This window comes from Enoplosus armatus, chromosome 5 (genome assembly GCF_043641665.1).
Source record: "Enoplosus armatus isolate fEnoArm2 chromosome 5, fEnoArm2.hap1, whole genome shotgun sequence".
Lineage (NCBI taxonomy): Eukaryota > Metazoa > Chordata > Actinopteri > Centrarchiformes > Enoplosidae > Enoplosus > Enoplosus armatus.
In genome coordinates this window covers 23,187,734-23,206,985 of record NC_092184.1, presented here as the reverse complement: position 1 = coordinate 23,206,985, position 19,252 = coordinate 23,187,734, and the positions used below count along the sequence as shown (strand labels likewise).

At 42.7% G+C, this 19,252-nt stretch overlaps 1 protein-coding gene across 1 annotated transcript in view; it reads left to right on the top strand.

Moving 5' to 3' along the window:
- The window catches only part of sik3 (SIK family kinase 3), a 28,581-nt gene that overhangs the window by 3,834 nt on the left and 5,495 nt on the right, over window positions 1-19,252 (top strand). The window contains exons 2-17 of the mRNA XM_070905543.1: window positions 7,230-7,346; window positions 8,026-8,089; window positions 8,548-8,709; window positions 8,889-9,013; window positions 9,226-9,349; window positions 10,437-10,555; window positions 11,097-11,207; window positions 11,310-11,444; window positions 11,798-11,875; window positions 12,430-12,539; window positions 13,174-13,330; window positions 13,491-13,640; window positions 13,730-13,803; window positions 14,949-15,083; window positions 16,652-16,793; window positions 18,915-19,034. Of these exons, the coding sequence (XP_070761644.1) occupies window positions 7,230-7,346; window positions 8,026-8,089; window positions 8,548-8,709; window positions 8,889-9,013; window positions 9,226-9,349; window positions 10,437-10,555; window positions 11,097-11,207; window positions 11,310-11,444; window positions 11,798-11,875; window positions 12,430-12,539; window positions 13,174-13,330; window positions 13,491-13,640; window positions 13,730-13,803; window positions 14,949-15,083; window positions 16,652-16,793; window positions 18,915-19,034 (1,923 nt within the window). The remainder of the gene's footprint in view (window positions 1-7,229; window positions 7,347-8,025; window positions 8,090-8,547; window positions 8,710-8,888; window positions 9,014-9,225; window positions 9,350-10,436; window positions 10,556-11,096; window positions 11,208-11,309; window positions 11,445-11,797; window positions 11,876-12,429; window positions 12,540-13,173; window positions 13,331-13,490; window positions 13,641-13,729; window positions 13,804-14,948; window positions 15,084-16,651; window positions 16,794-18,914; window positions 19,035-19,252) is intronic.

Here is a 19,252-nt window from a genome sequence, read left to right as displayed (position 1 = left end):
CTGAATTTCTTGAATTACTTGTACAGAGGCTGGTAAAGAAATGTTTAATGTATACACATGTTGCTTCTTGGGTATCACGCACAGAGAGCCAAGTTGTTGAAAGAATTATTTTCCTGGTGGCCGAGGTTATGCAAATGACCGCCCCACACCGCAATTTGATAGGTTATTAATGAGGCCTTGTGTTTCTATTTACTTGCGATGATATTTCAAATCCTGGCCACCTTCCTTAACAGATGGCATATTTACACATCCTTTCTACGGCCATTGTATGCACAATTAATTGATTTGAGACAATGAAATCATTCATCATTATTCTAGCTTTGATAATTTTAGAAATTGTCCATTGCTGCTAGTCAGGTATAATAAAACATCTGTGGTCCTGACTGGCCTCTTATCTTAGGTTTTCTTACTTTATCTGATCAATTGCAAAAAAACGTATAAAGTATTCATTTCATAATAATACGAAACAACAAAAACACTCTAATCTTAGTCGATGTTAAGCTGTAACCAGAAATTTGCCATTCTTCTATCATAATAGACGACATTGATAAAATGATTATCAAGATTTCAATGTTCTGTCAGTCACGTAATTGACTAATTGTGTCAGCTTTCTCTGCAGAATATGCTGCTTTTTGTCTTCAGTAATGTACCGTTATATGTACCTGTATGCCAGCAATGTATTACATTTGAGTGGATATTTTAACACAATCTTTTCCATGTGAGTGTTTGTCGTATTTGATAAGCCCACTGAAATACAGTGAATGCGCGGGACTGCCATTGTATGTTTGTGTGTGTGCGTACTTGTAATAGCTTGACTTGACAAAGGAGGTATGGCCAGTGCCCTTGTATGACCGGACTAAGGATCAACTACACTTTGAAGGTGAGCAAGACTGGTAAAAGATGGCACTGTGTGGCATGTCCCAACCTGTCCGTCTGTGGGGAAGCAGGCCTTTTCCCCTTCCTCTTCTTCCTGTCTTCTCCCCCTTCCTCTCCAGTGTTTTTTAGGCAAGAGAAGGATGAGCAGGAGGAAAAGGGCAGGCAGGATGGCAAGTGTTAGGTAACAGGCCTAATGTACTGTGTAACAATTTCACTCACTCCCCCAGTCACACTCACACACTCACGCAAAGCTCTCTAACATACAGCATCCCCTCTATGTTTCTCAAAGACACACATTCGCACACTCAAATGTGATTTCATTTGGGTGAATAATATGACAAAGGCTGTGTTTCTGCTTGACTTATCTTCATGCCCTCTAGTCGTCTTCTGCTGCATTCTTAGTTGTGTCAAAAGAAGAACACAGTCCAGACTGTGTGTGTGTGTCTCTGTTCCATGACACGAGGGAGGGCAATGTAGGCTTCATCAGTATGATCGTGTTCCTCATCATATCAGCACCTATGTTTTTGCCCCAGACTGATGCCAGTACTGTTTGTGTGTGTGTGTGTGTGTGTGTGTGTGTGTGTGTGTGTGTGTGTGTGTGTGTGTGTGTGTGTGTGTGTGTGTGTGTGTGTGTGTGTGTGTGTGTGTGTGCGCATGTGAACCCCCCGCCCCTCCTGTAACCATGTACGAACAGCACACATTGTGGCAGTTAAAAATCACAACTGCCATCATCATCCACTGCGCTGCTTGTTGTCAGAGGCGGCTGTGTGTTGCCAAGGCTCCTAGTTGGAGAAAGGTCGCTCCATTGCAGTCTTACTGGTTTCCATAGCAATGGTGGTGATTCCAGCCCCCAACCATCAATTCTGAATGGAACTGCCTTGCCATTGGCAGAGCTCATTGTCTGTCATGAAGACAGTGTGTGTTATGTGTCATTTGTTCACCAAAGTTATAGACTGGAGGCAACAAAATTTGTCAGGTACGCTTGGGTTTGCCACCCCAATGTTTGAGACAGGCTGGGTCCTTGGCTTCTCTTTGCCATTGAATTGTTTAGTGAAGATGGTAGTTACTCTGCTGATGCAAAGTCTTCCAGCCAGAAACCACATAACATGATCTGTGCTCTAAGAGTGGGCAACATGGATAAAATCCTCTACTAAAGTATATGCAACTTTAGGTCCTGATAGCAATATATATTGTGATATAGAACATTTGTTTTGTTTTTGGCTAATCTTATAAAATAAATCAAAGTCACTTCAATGCAATAAACATACAATATCGTTCAAATAATTGTTTAGTCAATGAAATATTAAGAAGCCCATAGTGATGTCTTCAGATTTCTTGAGTAGTCTGCTCTCAGCTTTGTCAAGTCCAAAACCCAAAGATATTTAATTTATTATCATACATGATAAAGAAATGCAGCAAATCCTCACATTTGAAAAGCTGGAACCAGCAAATGTTTGGCATTTTTGCATGAAAAGTGACGATTAATTGATAATCAAAATAGTTGCCCATTCATTTTCTTTTTACTGACCAATCAATGAATCGATTAATCATTGCAGCGCTACGTGAACATTTGGAATGATCACAGTGGACACGCAGAGATGATGGTGTAGGACTAGGGGTGACACGATTTCGATTCTAAATTGAAAATTGATCAAAATGAGCTTTCACGGCCGTCCATACCCGGGAGCCTGCCACCTTGTCTGGACCGGAGTACAGGAGGTAACGTAGACGCCAGAAATTACAAAGATGCAACTCTGACGAGAGGTTTCACTCTGTCTAAATTAGGGTAACTCCAATTCTGTAGAGTAATTGTGGAAACCAAGAATGTCTCGACTGACCAGATAACTTTTGTACATACTGATACAGACTGTATCAGTATGTACAAATAATAAACACTGTGGGAAACACAAATTGCACCGTGACCTTAGAATCGAAAGTCAAATCGAATTGTGGATTTGGAAAATTGTGACACTTAAATGTAGGACGTATGAACGTAAGACCTGCTACAGCTAGCAACGATATAGTTCAAGTAAAGCAAAAATGCTCTATTTTTATATTTAAGTTTGTTCTGTGTTGTAGTATGAAGACTTCGTGTCTTTGAGAGACTGGAAGGCAGCATAATATAAGATGGTAAGGCTTCCTCAATTCCAATTTAGGTGGTGTGTTCATCAAAAATACTTGCCAAATACTGGTTATGGTTACGTCTCCATGTCTCAGAATTTACTCGCACAAGTGTGGGCTCTGCTATGCAAGAAGAAGAAAAAACTGCAAATTAATGTGTGATGTCCAGCTTTTCCACACTGTAGCATGTCCCCAGTCTTGTACTTTCAGCCTGACACACTCAACTGAGTCATTTCCACATATAAACTCATACAAGTGCAAAACACACAAGCAGAACATCTCTGAAAGGCATTGTGCTGACTCATACTGCCTGTACGCTTTCATCTCTGTGTACACGCACATAATACAGTCATAGTGCTGACCTGCCGTGACCTTCTCTTGTACGTATGGTGCTGTGTGATCTTCTCGTGACTTTATACAAACTCTGACACACACACAAAAGCCTCAGTTTTAGCTTCATCCCAAGGAGCTTCTAGTTGGCTGTAAAGACAATGTTTCCAGATAGCCATGATGCCATGTTTCCGTCCTGTCCGTTCGTCCGTCCGTCCGTCCGTGTGTGCGCATGCATGCGTGCGCTTGTGCGCATGCACGTGCGTGTGCCAGTACGGGTTAGACTCCCTCACATGCTGATATGGGTTAAGCCTGAGCATTACACCCCCTGTGGGTCTTGTAATCTGTGTCACCTGTTGAGCAAGGTTAACCTCATACGTAATATCACCACCCCTGTGAATGTGTGTGCATCCACTTGCCCCAGCTTCCCACTGTAGACATTACACCATAGACCCAATTCTCTGTTTAGGATTAGTCTCATTGTAGTTTAGTCATGGATGGATGTTTTCAAAGTGAATATTGGAGTCTTAAAGGAGGCTATATAAACATCATATATAAAGATATATATTTAGATTTGTTCATTACATATATTTTGCTTAAAAATCTAAACCTGTGTAATAGACCTATATAAATAGAAAAAACAATGCCTTTATTATAGCATAATGAGGGATATATTTCACTACTTCCAGTATTATTTCATCAGAGGGATGAAAAATGCATCAACCAGGACTGTGATGAATAAGCCATTTTGTTTCTGGTTATTTTGATTGTTTAGTCTACAGTGAGTTGTACATGTTGCTAAAACTAATGCAGTCCTACAATAAATCCTACCCTCAAAAAGACAAATTACTCAGCCTAACATTTATAAGAATCATGGAGTGTTATGCACTTATGCAAATCGATTTCTTGTTGTAGTAAACGCCACTCTATGCTTTGTTGTGTAAATAGTTTCTTAAATGAGTGGCATGGCATAGGCCATATCTCGCAAATAGTGGTACACATTAAATTTTTTGCTGAAAATGCAGGTATTTGTATTGTACTTTAACCAGTGACAATGAAATGTCCCTGTCACAGAGCAAACTCATGTCTGCATGAGTGCAGGAACGTAGCACAATTAGATATTCTCATACAATACATGCTGCTGTGTACATTACTATAAATGTGTTGTGGTATTAACATGATGGTGTGTTGACATAGAGGTTTCTAACTCAGCCAGCCAACGCTTTCTTGTTTTCATGTATATGTTTATACAGGTTATTAGCCTGTGAGTAAGCTCCTAACAAGCTCCCAGTAATCTCAGTCTTACTAGTCTCTATATGGTAGGTGCATTGTTGTTACATCTTCTTAACATATTGTAGGGTTTCTGCAAGTGCACCTGCCTGAAATAAAGCGCGCTTTCGCTAATGACAAAGGAAATTATTAGATTTTTCTGAAATATAATAATAAGCATCTGGGAAAATGTGCAGAGGCGCTACATAACACAGCAAAGGCCACATATTTAATGAGTGATGCAATTGTTCAAACTATCATCCAGTGGCTATTTTAACAATAAGACGAGATATGTCTGCCTGATTCAGCTCAGCAGATGACAGTGATTGAATGTTCGCACTGTTTGTCTGGGTATTTTATTTTAAACTCGTTTTGTTGCCATCAGCCGCCGTTATGTCTTTAGTAGTGTAAAGCTAGAGTCAGTGTGTGTTGTGTAATGTACAGTAAATGGTCCAGAAGCCTTTGCTGGGCACCAGCTGCTCTGGCATGGTGCTGTATTGAGGTCACTGTCTTGTGATCAGAGGGGCTACGTGACACTTCATCTCATTGCAGCTGGCCTCTCAGGAGTGTGTGTGTGTGAGAACCCAGATCTTTTGACGGAAAATTCCAGGGTCAAGGAAGCTAGTGCGAAGCTGACTGAACACCCTGATGCTGGTCACAACATATTTACTGTATCTTGGCTGGAAACCCAACCTTTGAGATATACACTGCTCACATGGTTGTTTGTACGGCTTACTAGCTAGCTAGCTAGCATCACTACTCGTCCCGCTAGGTCTATGCCTTGTCGTTAGTCGTGTTAACAATTATCCAATCTCTATGGTAGGTGAAACACAGCAGTTGAGCGACCAATATGTAAAGCCTGAAATGTTTTGAACTCCACAGTGTTAGTTAACTCCTGTTGTGCCAGGGTGTCCATCTTGTCATGGAGCCACTGAACAAGTTCCCTGGCACAAGGTTTTATATTCAGACACACACCAAGCCTTTGTAATTGTAATTGTAGCTCAGTTTTCCCATCTCCAGAAGGACCCACTGTCCTCATCATGAGCATAATGTCTTCATACAATTGAGTGTGGGAGTGTGTGTGTGTGTGAGATCCAGATGTCCTCTTGTTACCCTCTAGAAGATGCAGAGGGGAGCGATTACGTCAACAAAACTGGATAACTGCCAATGCCAAGAATACATTCTTAGAGTTTAAAATACCACACAGTCACACATTCCAAACAGATGCGTACATAAACACATACATGGCTAGAGATGTTTATTTAAATAATACTACGCCAATCCAAAAAATACAAGTGTAATTGTTTTAGGTGGGCTGTAAGTGTCTTAAGGCTGAGTGACGCTCTACCATTTTAATTATAAAGAAACATACAGGATGCATCAATATCTTTTTAAATGAAGAACTCATCCACAAAAAAAGCACAATTGAATAATCAAATAAACTGTGCAGAACACCATGGTTGGTAAACTGACTTGAGTCAGTCTTGTAAATGAGTACATGTTGGGACGACATGAACTCTACCAATACACATGTTTTGCACCATTGTACAATGCCCTTGAAGGGAAGGGCCCTGCCTGAAGGGAAGCTACACACAGACACACACTGATCTGGATTAATGCCACTGTTAGATGTGGTTCTGTGCTCTCTCAGGAGCCCCCTCTTTGCGCTCCCTCACTTCCCCTTCCTGTCCGCAACAGGAAGTCAGCCTTGTAGGGCTTCAGATGGCCTCATCTTCTTCATGTTTGGTATCTGGAAAAGGGGAGGTTGGGAAGGCACTCAACAAAATTTAATGGATGAGGTGTGTGTGTGTGTGTGTGTGTTAATGCAGGACGCATGCTTTTCATTTTTTCACACACACTCAGGCTCGGCCATCTATTTTTGGAAGACACTGTGTTTTGGGGCAGCCCCATTAGCTTCGCTTGATTAAGTCATTAAAGTCGTCTACCCATTCATAAGTGGCAGAGCAAAGCTCCTGTCACACACCATCACCGTCCACGCTGCCGGAGCCATTGTCGAGGGCTCAGCAGTTACGCAAGAGTCGTGCTTGCAGTCGAAGGTCGTGGCTCAGGTCAGGTTAGCCAAACAAGCTGGAATCCAGAGAAAGCGCAGTGTTTGACAACACACAGTTTGGCTAGTCGTCATCTTAAGTGCTAGTATCTCCTCGTAGTAACTTGTTTTCTTAACTTAGCCGGTGGCAGATAATTATTTGTGTGTTTTACTTATTTTTGTGTTTGTTAATGGATTAGCTGTGCCAGGTCATGTTAGATTGAGTCTGTCTGACTCACACCTAGGTGGTTGTTTTCTTGGCGCTTTGCTCTTCTATGCTTATTGTGTCATCACAGCAATATTGCAAGGGCACTGGGAGTGTGCCCTGGTATTGTTGCCTATAATTTAAGTGTCAGCTAAATACCATTAATGTGAATTTATTGTCTGTATTTTGAACACTCAGCTGCTGGTAAACATATTGCATGGTTTTAAAATGAATTCTGTTTCTGTCTCTTTCTGTCTTCCACACCCCCTCCTTGCCTCACTGTTTTCTCCTTAATCTCGCCCTCTCTCTTCACCACTTCACCCTCTCTCATCATTCATCCTTATCTCTCCCTCCATCCCTTTCTTGTCTCTCTGTCTCCAGGTGGCTATAAAAATAGTGGATAAGACCCAGCTGGACGATGAGAACCTGAAAAAGATCTTCAGAGAGGTGCAAATCATGAAGTTGCTGAAGCACCCCCACATCATCCGCCTCTACCAGGTGCACACTCGCACTCACCCACAGAGCCGATAACGCACTCTGCTCACATCGTACACCTGAGACCAATGGCCAAATAGGAAAAGGACAAATAAAATTGTTTATTTAGCATTAACTGATGATACCTGCCATTTTGGGTTATCTGTACCACGGCGTTGAAGATTGTAGGCATTGGTTGGCATTAAATTGTAAACTGTACCTGGAAGAAATACTGTTTCAATTTGTATCCAGGGAAAGTTCACAGTTTCTTTTCACATTCATGGTTTCACATCTGGGGGGCTGCCCAGTACAACCACAGTCTTCTGCCTAAGAACTTTGCGCTGGTGAGACTCAGTGGTAGAAGCTGAGAAAAGAGTGTTTCCTATTTGTTTTCGTCACCCAAACGTTTCCAGCTGTATGGGGATTTTAACACCAAACCAACCTGTCACAAGTCGACTTTTACAGCCTCTTGTCTGAAACGGCCCCCAGCAGCACAAAATTTAGTGTTGAAATCCACACGCATGCATACAGTGAAAACTGCACTGAATAAATGACAGTTTTTTGTTCTATTTAAATCCATCTGTTTATATGCTGAACACTGCTTACTCATTCTGTTGTGTAACGGGTGAACCGCCCATCACTAGATGTTGGCCTGTCAGAGGGTCTGCAGGTCCTGGTTGTTACCATTTGTTTATGTGTTTAGGTGATGGAGACTGAGAGGATGATCTATCTGGTAACAGAGTACGCTAGCGGTGGAGAGATATTCGGTAAGGGAGTTCCCCACTGTTACCTCGAAGTAGATTGTCTTTGTTGTCGCCTCTGCTCCCTCTGCTTTACAGTTTGTTTATGTTTCCTTCTGACTTTTGACTGCAAAATTTAACAACAACTTTCTTTTAAATTCCAAACACGACTGTTTTTTAAAATGTCTGGCAATAAGTTATGTTGAGCACAGGTCATGTTTTCCCGTTATTGACTTCCTCTTGTCTTTTGTTCCACTTATTTGTAGAGTTGAAATACCTCTCTGAGTCATATCATTGTCTCCTATGTCCCATTTTTCTGTTTCTAAAGGATTTGAAAATATGTTCTGCATTTCTCCTTGGTAATTAATGTTGTCATTTATTAGGCCAAATCAGAACAGAATCACAGGCCTCACTTCCTGTATATTCAAAGATACAAATGGGTACTATAAATCTCTAAACTGTACATTGTGTGTGTGTATGTGTAGATCACCTGGTAGCTCATGGGCGTATGGCAGAAAAGGACGCCAGGAGGAAGTTCAAGCAGATTGTGGCAGCAGTCCATTTCTGTCACTGCCGCAACATCGTCCACAGAGACCTGAAGGCTGAGAATCTGCTGCTGGACCACAACCTCAACATCAAAATCGCAGGTGTGTGTGTTTGCACTTAAGAATGTATGGGTGGGAAACTTAATTTAGTGGTTTTGGGCTGTCTTGGTGAGTGGGTGTAGGCAAGTCTCAACATGTGCTTTTGGAGCATTTTCCTGGGTTGATTGAATTTACTCTGAGGAAAGTGATAAGATTGATTAAACTTCTCCTCTTTTCCTCAGATTTTGGCTTCAGTAACCTGTTTTCTCGAGGCCAGCTGTTGAAGACGTGGTGTGGCAGCCCTCCCTATGCCGCACCAGAACTCTTTGAGGGCAAGGAGTATGACGGACCTAAAGTAGATATATGGGTGAGTAGACTTTTAGGTATGCATAAGGCCCCGTTGGGCTGCAGCACAGGGTGCAGCTAACTGGCTTGAACTTAACAGGAAGACCCTGACAGGTTTTTGTCTTTTGTCTATAGCGCTCTGGATTGGTTAATAATGAATATAATTGTTTGTTGAAGCCCTATTTTAAAATGATGTACTCATCATTTGTTTCCTGCTGTCTTTTCTCTGTATAGAGCTTAGGTGTGGTGTTATATGTGTTGGTGTGTGGCGCCCTGCCTTTCGACGGCAGCACTCTACAAAACTTGCGGGCACGTGTCCTCAGTGGCAAGTTCCGCATCCCCTTCTTCATGTCCACAGGTAGGACTCCAGTCAACTCTTACTCTTTCCCATGTCTCTCCTCTTCCTCCTCCAGGCCATACCTTAATCAGTTTTTTCTATCCAAGGGCCAAGCAAATTCCACAGTGATAATTTCTTTAGTATCAAGCACTTACCACTGTTTGCTTGAAATGTGGCTATTGAATGCCTGTGCCTTACCAAACGCACTTAGTGTGTCCTTGAGGTTTAATAAACATGTTGAGTGCATTTCCTTCCTCATAAAACATTTGCAAAGCATATTTTCTTTTCTGTGCAATGCATCATGCAGTATTTATATTAATGTTTGCTTGCTTGTGCGTGACCACGACCAGCTGTTGATCAGCAGAATAGTGTGACACAGATGGCAGGACGTGAATTGTCCCGCTCGTGTGTGTGTGTGTGTGTGTGTGTGTGTGTGTGTGTGTGTACTATCTGCGTCCTTGTGCATGATACAAACAAAACAGGGACCCACTCGTGAAAACATTGCTCCATAGCGCTCTTAGTAGTCACACATTCTACAGGGAACCTTTAACAGTGGCTTTGGTCAGCTTGAATTTGTGTTGGTTAGATTTGATACCAATAGTTTTCACATTGAAAAGAAATATAAAGACGTTCACTCCTGCGGCATATTATGTAAACAGATATACAGTGGAGGACACAGAACAAACGGATATACAGTGGAGTGGGTTGAGAATTTTCTGTGGATATTGAGATGCTTATTTCTGCCATGGAAAGGACATTAGAATGGGAATCTGTTGTAACCAACACGAAACACTGTTCTTTACTACCAACTTTTAACAGCCACCATTCAAGCCTACAATATGTAGTATTTGATTAAAAGACTTTGAGGGGAGTATTTTCTTTTTCTTCTTTTCTTTCAATCACCTTTTTGAAATGTCAAAAGAAATGCCAAATAGGGTTGATCCACACAAATGGACTTCCTGAACATAAAACAGCTGGTGAAAACTAATGCTGCAAATGTTTACTGTCTCTTTGCATGTTTTCCATGTTTAAGTTGCTTTAATATATGTAATGTTTCAAGTGGTGTTATCTCATGTGAACGCACCCGTGTGTTTGTGTGTTATTGCAGACTGTGAGTACTTGATCAGACACATGTTAGTGCTGGACCCCAGTAGAAGGTTGACCATGGAGCAGATCTGTAAGAACAAGTGGATGAGACTAGGAGACCCAGACCCAGACTTCGACAGGGTGAGACCCCTCTAGCAGTATTCAGCAGTTAATATCTTCTCTCAGGGCAGGGTCATGTTATTTACATAAAGCAAAACTGTGTTTCTCCTGTGCTGTCCATTGTATATCTTTTTTCAACTGTTTTTAAGAATGTGATGACTTTTGTGACCTCTTGACAGCCCTTGTGTTGTGTGTATCATCGTCGCCAAGATAACTCACCCCCGACCTGAAGTGCTCACTGTATTTGTTACATTAACAAAATATTTTCCTGGCAAATAATGTGGTTTCCACTAAAGATGTTAACGATTCATCAGAGACTGATTAATTACTGTTGCTCTGTCTGATCGATAAAAGTGTGTTTTAACTAACAATGCACACAGTTGGGGCCCTAGTATCCAGGCTCTTTCAATGTTTTTAACAGTTAAAGAAAAGGTCTCTCATATCTGTCCGTTAAATCTACAGTGTGTAAGGTTACAGCCAGCTACCAGTTAGCTTACAAAGCCTACACAGGCTTTACACTTCCCTTCTGAAGTGTATATGACTCGCCTCTTCTCCCCTCCAGTTGATAGCAGAATGTGAGCAGGTGAAGACGGAGAGAGAGACGGAGCTCATCAACGAGCAGGTGCTGATAGCCATGTCTGAGATGGGCCTGGACCGAGAGCGCACACTTCAGGTTGGACACAAACGCGTAGCTGACTCACACTGGTGTATTTACATTGTCAGCACTGCCTTTTGTCAAAAGTCATCCTAGCTACTTCTCTTTTATCCTCTCTAGTCCCTACAAACAGATGCATACGATCACTACAGTGCCATCTACAGTCTGCTGGCTGACCGCCTCAAGAAACAAAAGACCCTGCGTGTTGCCCCGCCCACACCGCGACCCATTAGCTATCCTCTTAACGCTGTACAGGTGACTGTCCATTGGTGTTGGCATGATATAACGGTGGCTTTGCAGCCTACATGTGTCAATTTTCAAAACAGTTTGATTGTTGTGGCGAGTTGGGTCTATTCTAAGTTTTTATAGCTTTAAACAATATTTCTAGAGCCAGTGGGTCACAACATGATCTTAACACACCCTATAGGTAGCTGATTAATCCTGTGTATCTGTGTACTGTGATAAATTGATTCTTTGTGGATATGATGTCATGATGGACTTGATTGGCTTTAACCCACATCTGCCAATCCCACTGCACTAAGGTGATTGTTAGAAAAGTAGCACAATCCTCACATGACCTGTGTGTGTTTTGTGTTCGTGCCCAGCAGACGGATCCACAGGGTAATCCCGTTAGCATGACTGTTCCCCATGTACAGCTCATCAACCCAGAGAACCAGATTGTTGAGGTGAGTCAACGATGATGCCTGGGACCAGGAAGGTATCCCATCCGTGGCTCTAACCCTAACTGCTTCTACCTTAAAGAGTTTGACTGGTTGTCACTCCTGGACAGGAGTCCCTGACCTAGCACGGAATTGCTGCAACACTTCTTTGTAGCACGAATCAGTCAACACAACAGCATCCAGTCAGTCAGATTATATATGATTTGCATGTTTATAGTCAGTGGTTGTCTTTCTAGTATTCACGGTTTACTACTACAGTTTACTGCTGTGAGTGTAGCGCGGGATACATCTCATAGACACGCATACATGCACACACACTCAAACATAACACACACAGCCTCGAAGCTGACTCACAAATGCTGTGAAACTCAAGAATGTGTCAGATCACTGCATTGCAGCAGGGATTTTAATAGAAGACCTCAACTTTTGAAGCATGTTTATTAGAATTGAAGTACATTTGAAATGTAAATTATGTTTTGATACATTGCCACACAAGCATCCAACACACACTACCACAGGGCATCACTAAAACCAAATATGTGTGTGTATTTATTATTTAGCCTGATGGCAGCATGGCACTGGACAGTGATGAAGGGGAGGAACCATCTCCCGAGGCCATGGCTCGCTACCTTTCGATGAGGCGGCACACTGTGGGGGTACCAGACCAAAGGTAACGCATAAACACACAACTCTTCAACCTACTATCAGTGATTTTTCTGTTAATGCTGCAGTATGAGAGGAAGAAAGAAAGAAATCACCTCAGTACTTTACTTACTTTAACAATAACACCCCCATCATTTCCATGTATTTTTATTTACACTGGCACGTTTTGTTAAAGAGCTGGTGCATTAAAATGCCAGATCTTGTTTATAATGGGCCAGCAACTTAGTGAAAATAAGTCTGCATCTTTCAGCAGTTCCAATTTTTCTCTCTTCTGTGGTGAGGATCAAACGTAAGCGCTGTATTCATTCATATTATCAGAATTTTGGGTGGAAGACTGACGTCACAATTGCGTTTATTTAAGGCTGTTGACAAAAGATGGTAAATGCTAGGCTTCTGCCAACTACTGAGCAAGTCAAGGGATTGCAAGTTTTAGAAATCAGTTTTATAAGTTTTATTGTAGCTTTGTAAATAATCACAAATTGGAAGTGTTTATTGGTGGGTACGTTGATGCAGGGATGGTGGATTATTTAAGGTGCATTTAAATACTCCCAAATAAGACATTGACTAGTATACAAGTTAGTTTCTAGCTCATAGACGTATCCAGTGACTCCTTCCTGTTGTTCTCCCTCCTCCCACCGCAGGACAGAGATGCAGGAAGACCTCCAGAAAATGCCCCCGGGTTTCCCTCGTGGTGCAGTTCCCCAGCCCCCCTTCCAACCACTGGCCCCCACTATGGGCCAAATGCACACTCTCATGCCCACACAGAGCTTGCAGCCCACTCAGCAGCTGGAGTACAAGGTACAGTCAGTTGGGTTAGATTGGACGTGAGGTCTTTCATTTGGCTTTAGAAGGCATCTGGAAGTCATCAGTTTGCAGAAACCTGCATGTGGAGGGTCTAAATATCAACTTTATTGATTTTCTTCTCCAATCTGACTTGCTGTGTCTGCTGATCCTTCAGGAGCAGTCGTTGCTGCAGCCACCTACACTGCAGCTGCTCAACGGCATGGGGCCTCTTGGTCGAAGAGCTTCCGATGGCGGGGCCAACATTCAACTACATGCTCAGCTCCTCAAGAGGCCCCGGGGGCCCTCACCACTTGTCGCCAGCCCGGTGAGGATCTGGACTTCTGTATGTGTGGAATTTGTATATTTTCCCCTCATATAAACTGTGTTGACTGGTGAACTCTTTGCCTCCCTTAGCATCCTATCCCTGCGGTAGCTCCGGTGGATGAGGAGGGTTCAGACGGAGAGCCAGACCAAGAGGCAGTACAGAGGTAACCCACGATGACAGGTTTTGGTGAAAGGATATACTGTACAGAGGTGCTGTCTAAGCTGGATACTCTGGAGGGCTTGTAACCTGTGACATCAAGTTGGTGGTTTCTGTATGAATGGTGAAGTAAGGATTCAGCTAGCTTAAACGGTTCTCAAAGCATCTTTTTTTTAGATTTACATTTATTCTCTTAAGGCTTGATCTCATATCATTTAACATCATTTACCAGCTGTAGTTCAGAATACAGATCAGCATCACGGCCTTCAATGTAAACAAACCTTTTACAGCTTTAAAAGCTTGGTCAGTACATTTTAAAGTAGGGGACTGTGTTAAAGCTGAACACAAAAGCAAAAACAATAGACTTGCATAACAAATACTAGAACCATGCAGTGGAGGTTCATAGACATGTTTATGCAAGAATCTAGAAAAACTGTCCAAAACAAGAGCTTTGACATAGAATGACCTGAAATTAGGCTCAGGTAAAGATAGGCACAGGTTTGGTATATGGAGTTGAGGGGTTGGATTCAGAGGTCCAGGTTAGGGTTTCCAAGCTGGTCCTCTTCAGACAGCACCTTCTGTAGACTTCGCTGGTGTCCTGGGTTGCTGGGAGTGAGTGCCTTTAGGCTGCTCTGCTTTTTCCCACGGGAGGTGGCCACTCTGCTGTGGTGCTTACCCCATCTCTCCTCCTTTCTTCATCGCGCAAGTGCCTTCTGCCACAGTTCCGAACTGAATCTGCCACCAAATCCAGCCCTCCTATCTCTCAAACTCTTTTGCCAAGAGCTTCTTTATCCCTGTCATTTCAATAAGTGCCAAATTATTCTCCGGACTTTCTCACGCTTTCTCACACAGCTTTGCTAACTCTGAAGCTTGCAAAACCAATGAGTTAAAAAATGGCAACCAGTCCAATCCTTAAATTGGAAGCTGGGGGGTTGTGGGATACCCATAAGCTATAACATCCATCTATGGTGTAATTTTATTCTATGTTTTTCTGATTGGCTAAGATGATATGAATGATGGCACCCATTGGCAGAGGTGGGAAGGGGTGGGCCTTTCCCCCCATCTCCATTAGCCAATGAGGACAGAGAGCTGACCAGCGCTGCTTCCTGTCTCCCACCCTCACCCCCGTCCTCCCCCCTCCCTGCGGCCCAGGTACCTGGCGAACCGCTCCAAGCGGCACACGACGCACGCGCTCACGGGCACATCGCATGGCGAGCCCTCGGCAGAGTCACAGCGGCCCCAGGGCCCCCGCCAGAGGGGGGGCTGGGCCCCCGACACACACACCCGGTGAGGGGACACGCCCGCTCCGAGCTGTATATGCACAACACACACACACACACACACACACACACACACACACACACACACACACACACACACTCACATTAAATGGGCATATTAAGCCTAACTCTTTTTCTCTCACGCACTCACACACACTTGCACACACAGCTGATTTCCCACACATTGGTGATGATGTTCTCGCACCAAGTGAAGGTTGTGCACCTTCCAAAGAGGAAGCATATTTTTGTCAATAGTGGTTTTGGAGGTGGAGGGTGTGGCACATGACAGACATATCTCCAGTAAACCGCTTTTCAGTAACTGTTATATATTAGCAGTAACTGTTAAGTAACTGTTTCTTCCCCACAAACCTGGAGGAGCAGGTATGTGACAGGTTCACGCCAAAGATTTAGCAGAATGTTCTTGTTTCTGCAACCCCTCAAAGCTAAATCATTACCTCTGTGTATTTCCTCTCGGTCATAGCAGTCATATTTTTGTGTTGTCCATGTAGTAATTATAGCTGTTTTCCTCCATAAGTATCGCCTCCAACTCAGTTTAAAAAGTCTTTTGAGGTACTGGGTGTACTTTTTCTTCATTGTGAATTTTTGTGTTTGGATGCGGTGGTAGGCAGAACTTGTGGTCTAAATTGGGGTTTGGTATAGATAAATTTGTGCCTGTTGTTGTTAAAGAAAGCATGCTCTGTTGAGCTACAATGGATGTATAAAACCAGAACCTGTATCTTTTGTTTATGGGATACTTTTTGGCAAGCAAAAGGCTGTGATCTGCTGAATGAAAAATGTATTTCTTTGTGAAAGTGACAGCTGCATCATTCAGTTCTCTTAATTATCCACCTTTTTCAGTAATTTAGTTCTCTATGACATATGCCAACACATAGTAGTTGTTTATGTTCTCTTTACTGTGCAATGAAAACTAGCTTATCTCCTAAGAATTGCACAGGGAAACATCTGTCATCAATGGCAAGTTGAGTAAAGAAGCATCCCTTTAATGTCCTATTTTGGCAGTGTTGCCTTAGAGACTTCCATTAACAATGGTACATGTATATATAACTTGCCTTCAACTGATGATCAACTGTGACATGGAAGTTTTTGCGCCATTGACTTCAGCTGTTAATGAGGTGCAGTGACCGCTGAGACGACGTATCAAGGGTTTAAAAGTGATATGAAACGTAATCACTGTGCAACTGTCAAAATATTAACTTCCAAACATTCAAATCGTAGCCAATTTTGCACAGTTTCTCTTCAAAGTTAAAATCTCCCCCCATAACCTGTCTCTTCCTCTGTCATGGTGGACAGGATGGATGACATCATTTTAGTTGTGTGAATTTTGGGGTCATAATGTTTTGTACACTCAATGTATCACAGTCAGATTCTTTACTTGCAATATTTTGTGCACGTTCGAAGAGCTCAAGCTTCTCATGTGTCTGTTTCTGTGTCTGTATGACTGAATACGTGTGTGTCCATGTGTCTGTGTTATCTGTCACGTTCTGTCTTTGTGTGTGTGTGTGTGTGTGTGTGTACACACATGTTTGTGTCTGCTCCATGTGGTCCCCTCCTCAGATCCTGCTATAAGGACTGTAACACCCTTCATCTCCCCATGGAGCGCTTCTCACCTGTCAGACGGTTCTCTGACGGCGCCGCCACCATTCAGGCCTTCAAGGCTCATCTAGAGAACAGCAGCCTCATTAAGCAACTCAAACAGGTACGTCACTCTACTTAATGTCGAGGGGTATTGTCTCCTTTTTTTCTCTCTTGCCTAGCTTTACGAAAAGAGATGTTCTTTTTTCTCTATCTGCAGGAGAAAATAAGGTAGAATTTCTGTGGTGGGCTGATAGGGTTATTGATCAATACCAATGACAATTACTTAAGCAGGTGCTGAGATTTCAGAAATTCCCCTCTGCCCTAACCCCCCTGCCTTTCCAACTGCTCATATGAGGAGGAGGACTGATAGGTGCTTGCAAACAGTGGTGCAACACATTTGGCTCTCAAGGCAGAAAGTGCAGAAATAGTGACACATTGCAGCTAGTCTGATGCAATTTTGACTCTCTTGGGAATACAAACCAAGATCCCTGGCGCTGCAAATCTGCTTTATGAACTGAGGTAAACTGATGCAGGAGTCGGTGTAGGAGCAGTCACTCACTGGATATGGACCACTGTGATGAGCCCCCTCGTTGCATTCTTCCCCCTCATGCTCTCTCCTCTGGTCTCAGCTGCCATTTCAGTGCAGAACAGAAACAGTCAAGCTACAGTAAGAAGCTAATGGTGTCAGCTTATTTCTGGTTGTAGTATTAAAAAAACTGCAGTGTTGATCTGAGTAAGCTTGGTGCCATTTTTAATCTCTGACTGACTGCGTTTGGCCCTGGAGTTCAGATCAGGTCTTCTGACGTCCCAGCCTCAGGGATAAGGTCTTATCCTGTGAGCAGCATGACGATGGTACTCCAAGTAAGCAGGGGGGAGGGGACAAAGTGAGAGTTAAAACAGGGTCATCACCGGAGAAAAGCTTACCTGTTGTGACCAGCAGTGCTACAAGAGACACCCAGGACTCATTCTGTTGGGTCAGAGGTAGGACGAAATGGTTAGAGTGAAAGTGTTGACAGGGATGAAAGTCAGATGCAGCAGGAGTTTTATGTGACCATTCACTTCAGATCTGACTTCACTAAGTCTTAACCTGCCTTTTTTGCTGTTTGTGATCAAGTGATGTTGTAGCGTAAACTGGGTGAACCAGTCGAAGCATTGTTATTAAACACTGACACCATTTAACTCACTGTAATCTTGACACACAACATACAGTATTTCTCAAGGTGAGTTCAAGCGGAGTCTTTTACCTGAGAAAACCTCAAGCTGCTTCTTGAGACATCACATCATTCGCAGTGACAATGAGATTACCTCACCCAGTAGGAGGCATAGGTAAGGAGAAGGATAATCATCATGTTCGCAGTGGGTGCTTCATTTTAGGCACGCACTGACGTGCTGGGATTACTCCCAAGTGTTAAGAGGGTTAATATGGGTAGAGGAGAGGTTAACACATGATAGCTATACCCAGGAAAGGACACCTGAAAAGATCAAATGTTTATTGAAAATGAGTGTGCAGATTCTACAACAGGGAAGAAACTGGAAGTAAACAAGTGCAGGGAAGATAATACGTCCTCAGAGTACATCATACGTGTTGTAGCTGGTTCACACAAGCCTGTTGTTTTTTTTGGGTTGGGTTGAGTTTGGACTTCACAAAGTGCTTAGAGACATTAGGTTTCAACATCTCACTTGCACGTGGCAGGAAATTGGTTTGGACTTCCATTCCGCAACTAAATGTAACTCAATGTGATTAGCACCATTAACCAAAGCATTAGCTTAATTGTATGAGTGCACCTGTGTTGTTCAAGCCATTTGACTAGCTTTAGGATAACAGTCAGCCAGGTGATGACACATGGTGTTAAACTTTGGGCCCACTGGGAGCTGCAAAGTAGATGAGTGTTGTGTTGTTAGTGTTGCCTCTGAACACTAACCATCATGAACTAATTACATAAAGCAGCATTTGCATAGACTGTTTAGATATGATGGTTAGTGCTGAGATGTGCTGCCGTTGTAATTGCTAGCAAGATGGTGATTTCTTACAGGTTTCTTATTTTAAGTGTACAAAGGTTATGTATTACCACTTGCGGTTGATTCATTGTTAAATGACTGTATTTTACTGCAAGACAAGAATAATAAATTCGATTTTCACCCGTAAAAAATGAATACATTTCAGCCACTGTGTTGGCTACTTTTCTAGATCCAACAAATGACAAATGAATGTAATGTAATATTTGGTCTGTGTTTCCAATAGGAGTGTGAGCAGCTCCAGAAAATGTACGCTGCCCAGCAGGATGAGCGATTCCTGGAGCACACCCAGCAACAGCATATCCTCTACCAGCAAGAGCAACAAATCCTCCACCAGCAAATCCAGGTATTTGAAGCTGTCAAATAGCTGTCATAAAGACGTCATTATGAGCCAAAACTACACTCACCATGCATGGTGGTCACAGAAGGCACCGTGATGTTTGTAAGAGATTATAAGCTCTCATGCAGGATGAGGTGAGCTGTGTTAATTGACCTTGTAAAGCATAGAGATCATACTTTAATTATAGCAACTCTTACATTATGCATGCGTTATATTGAACTACG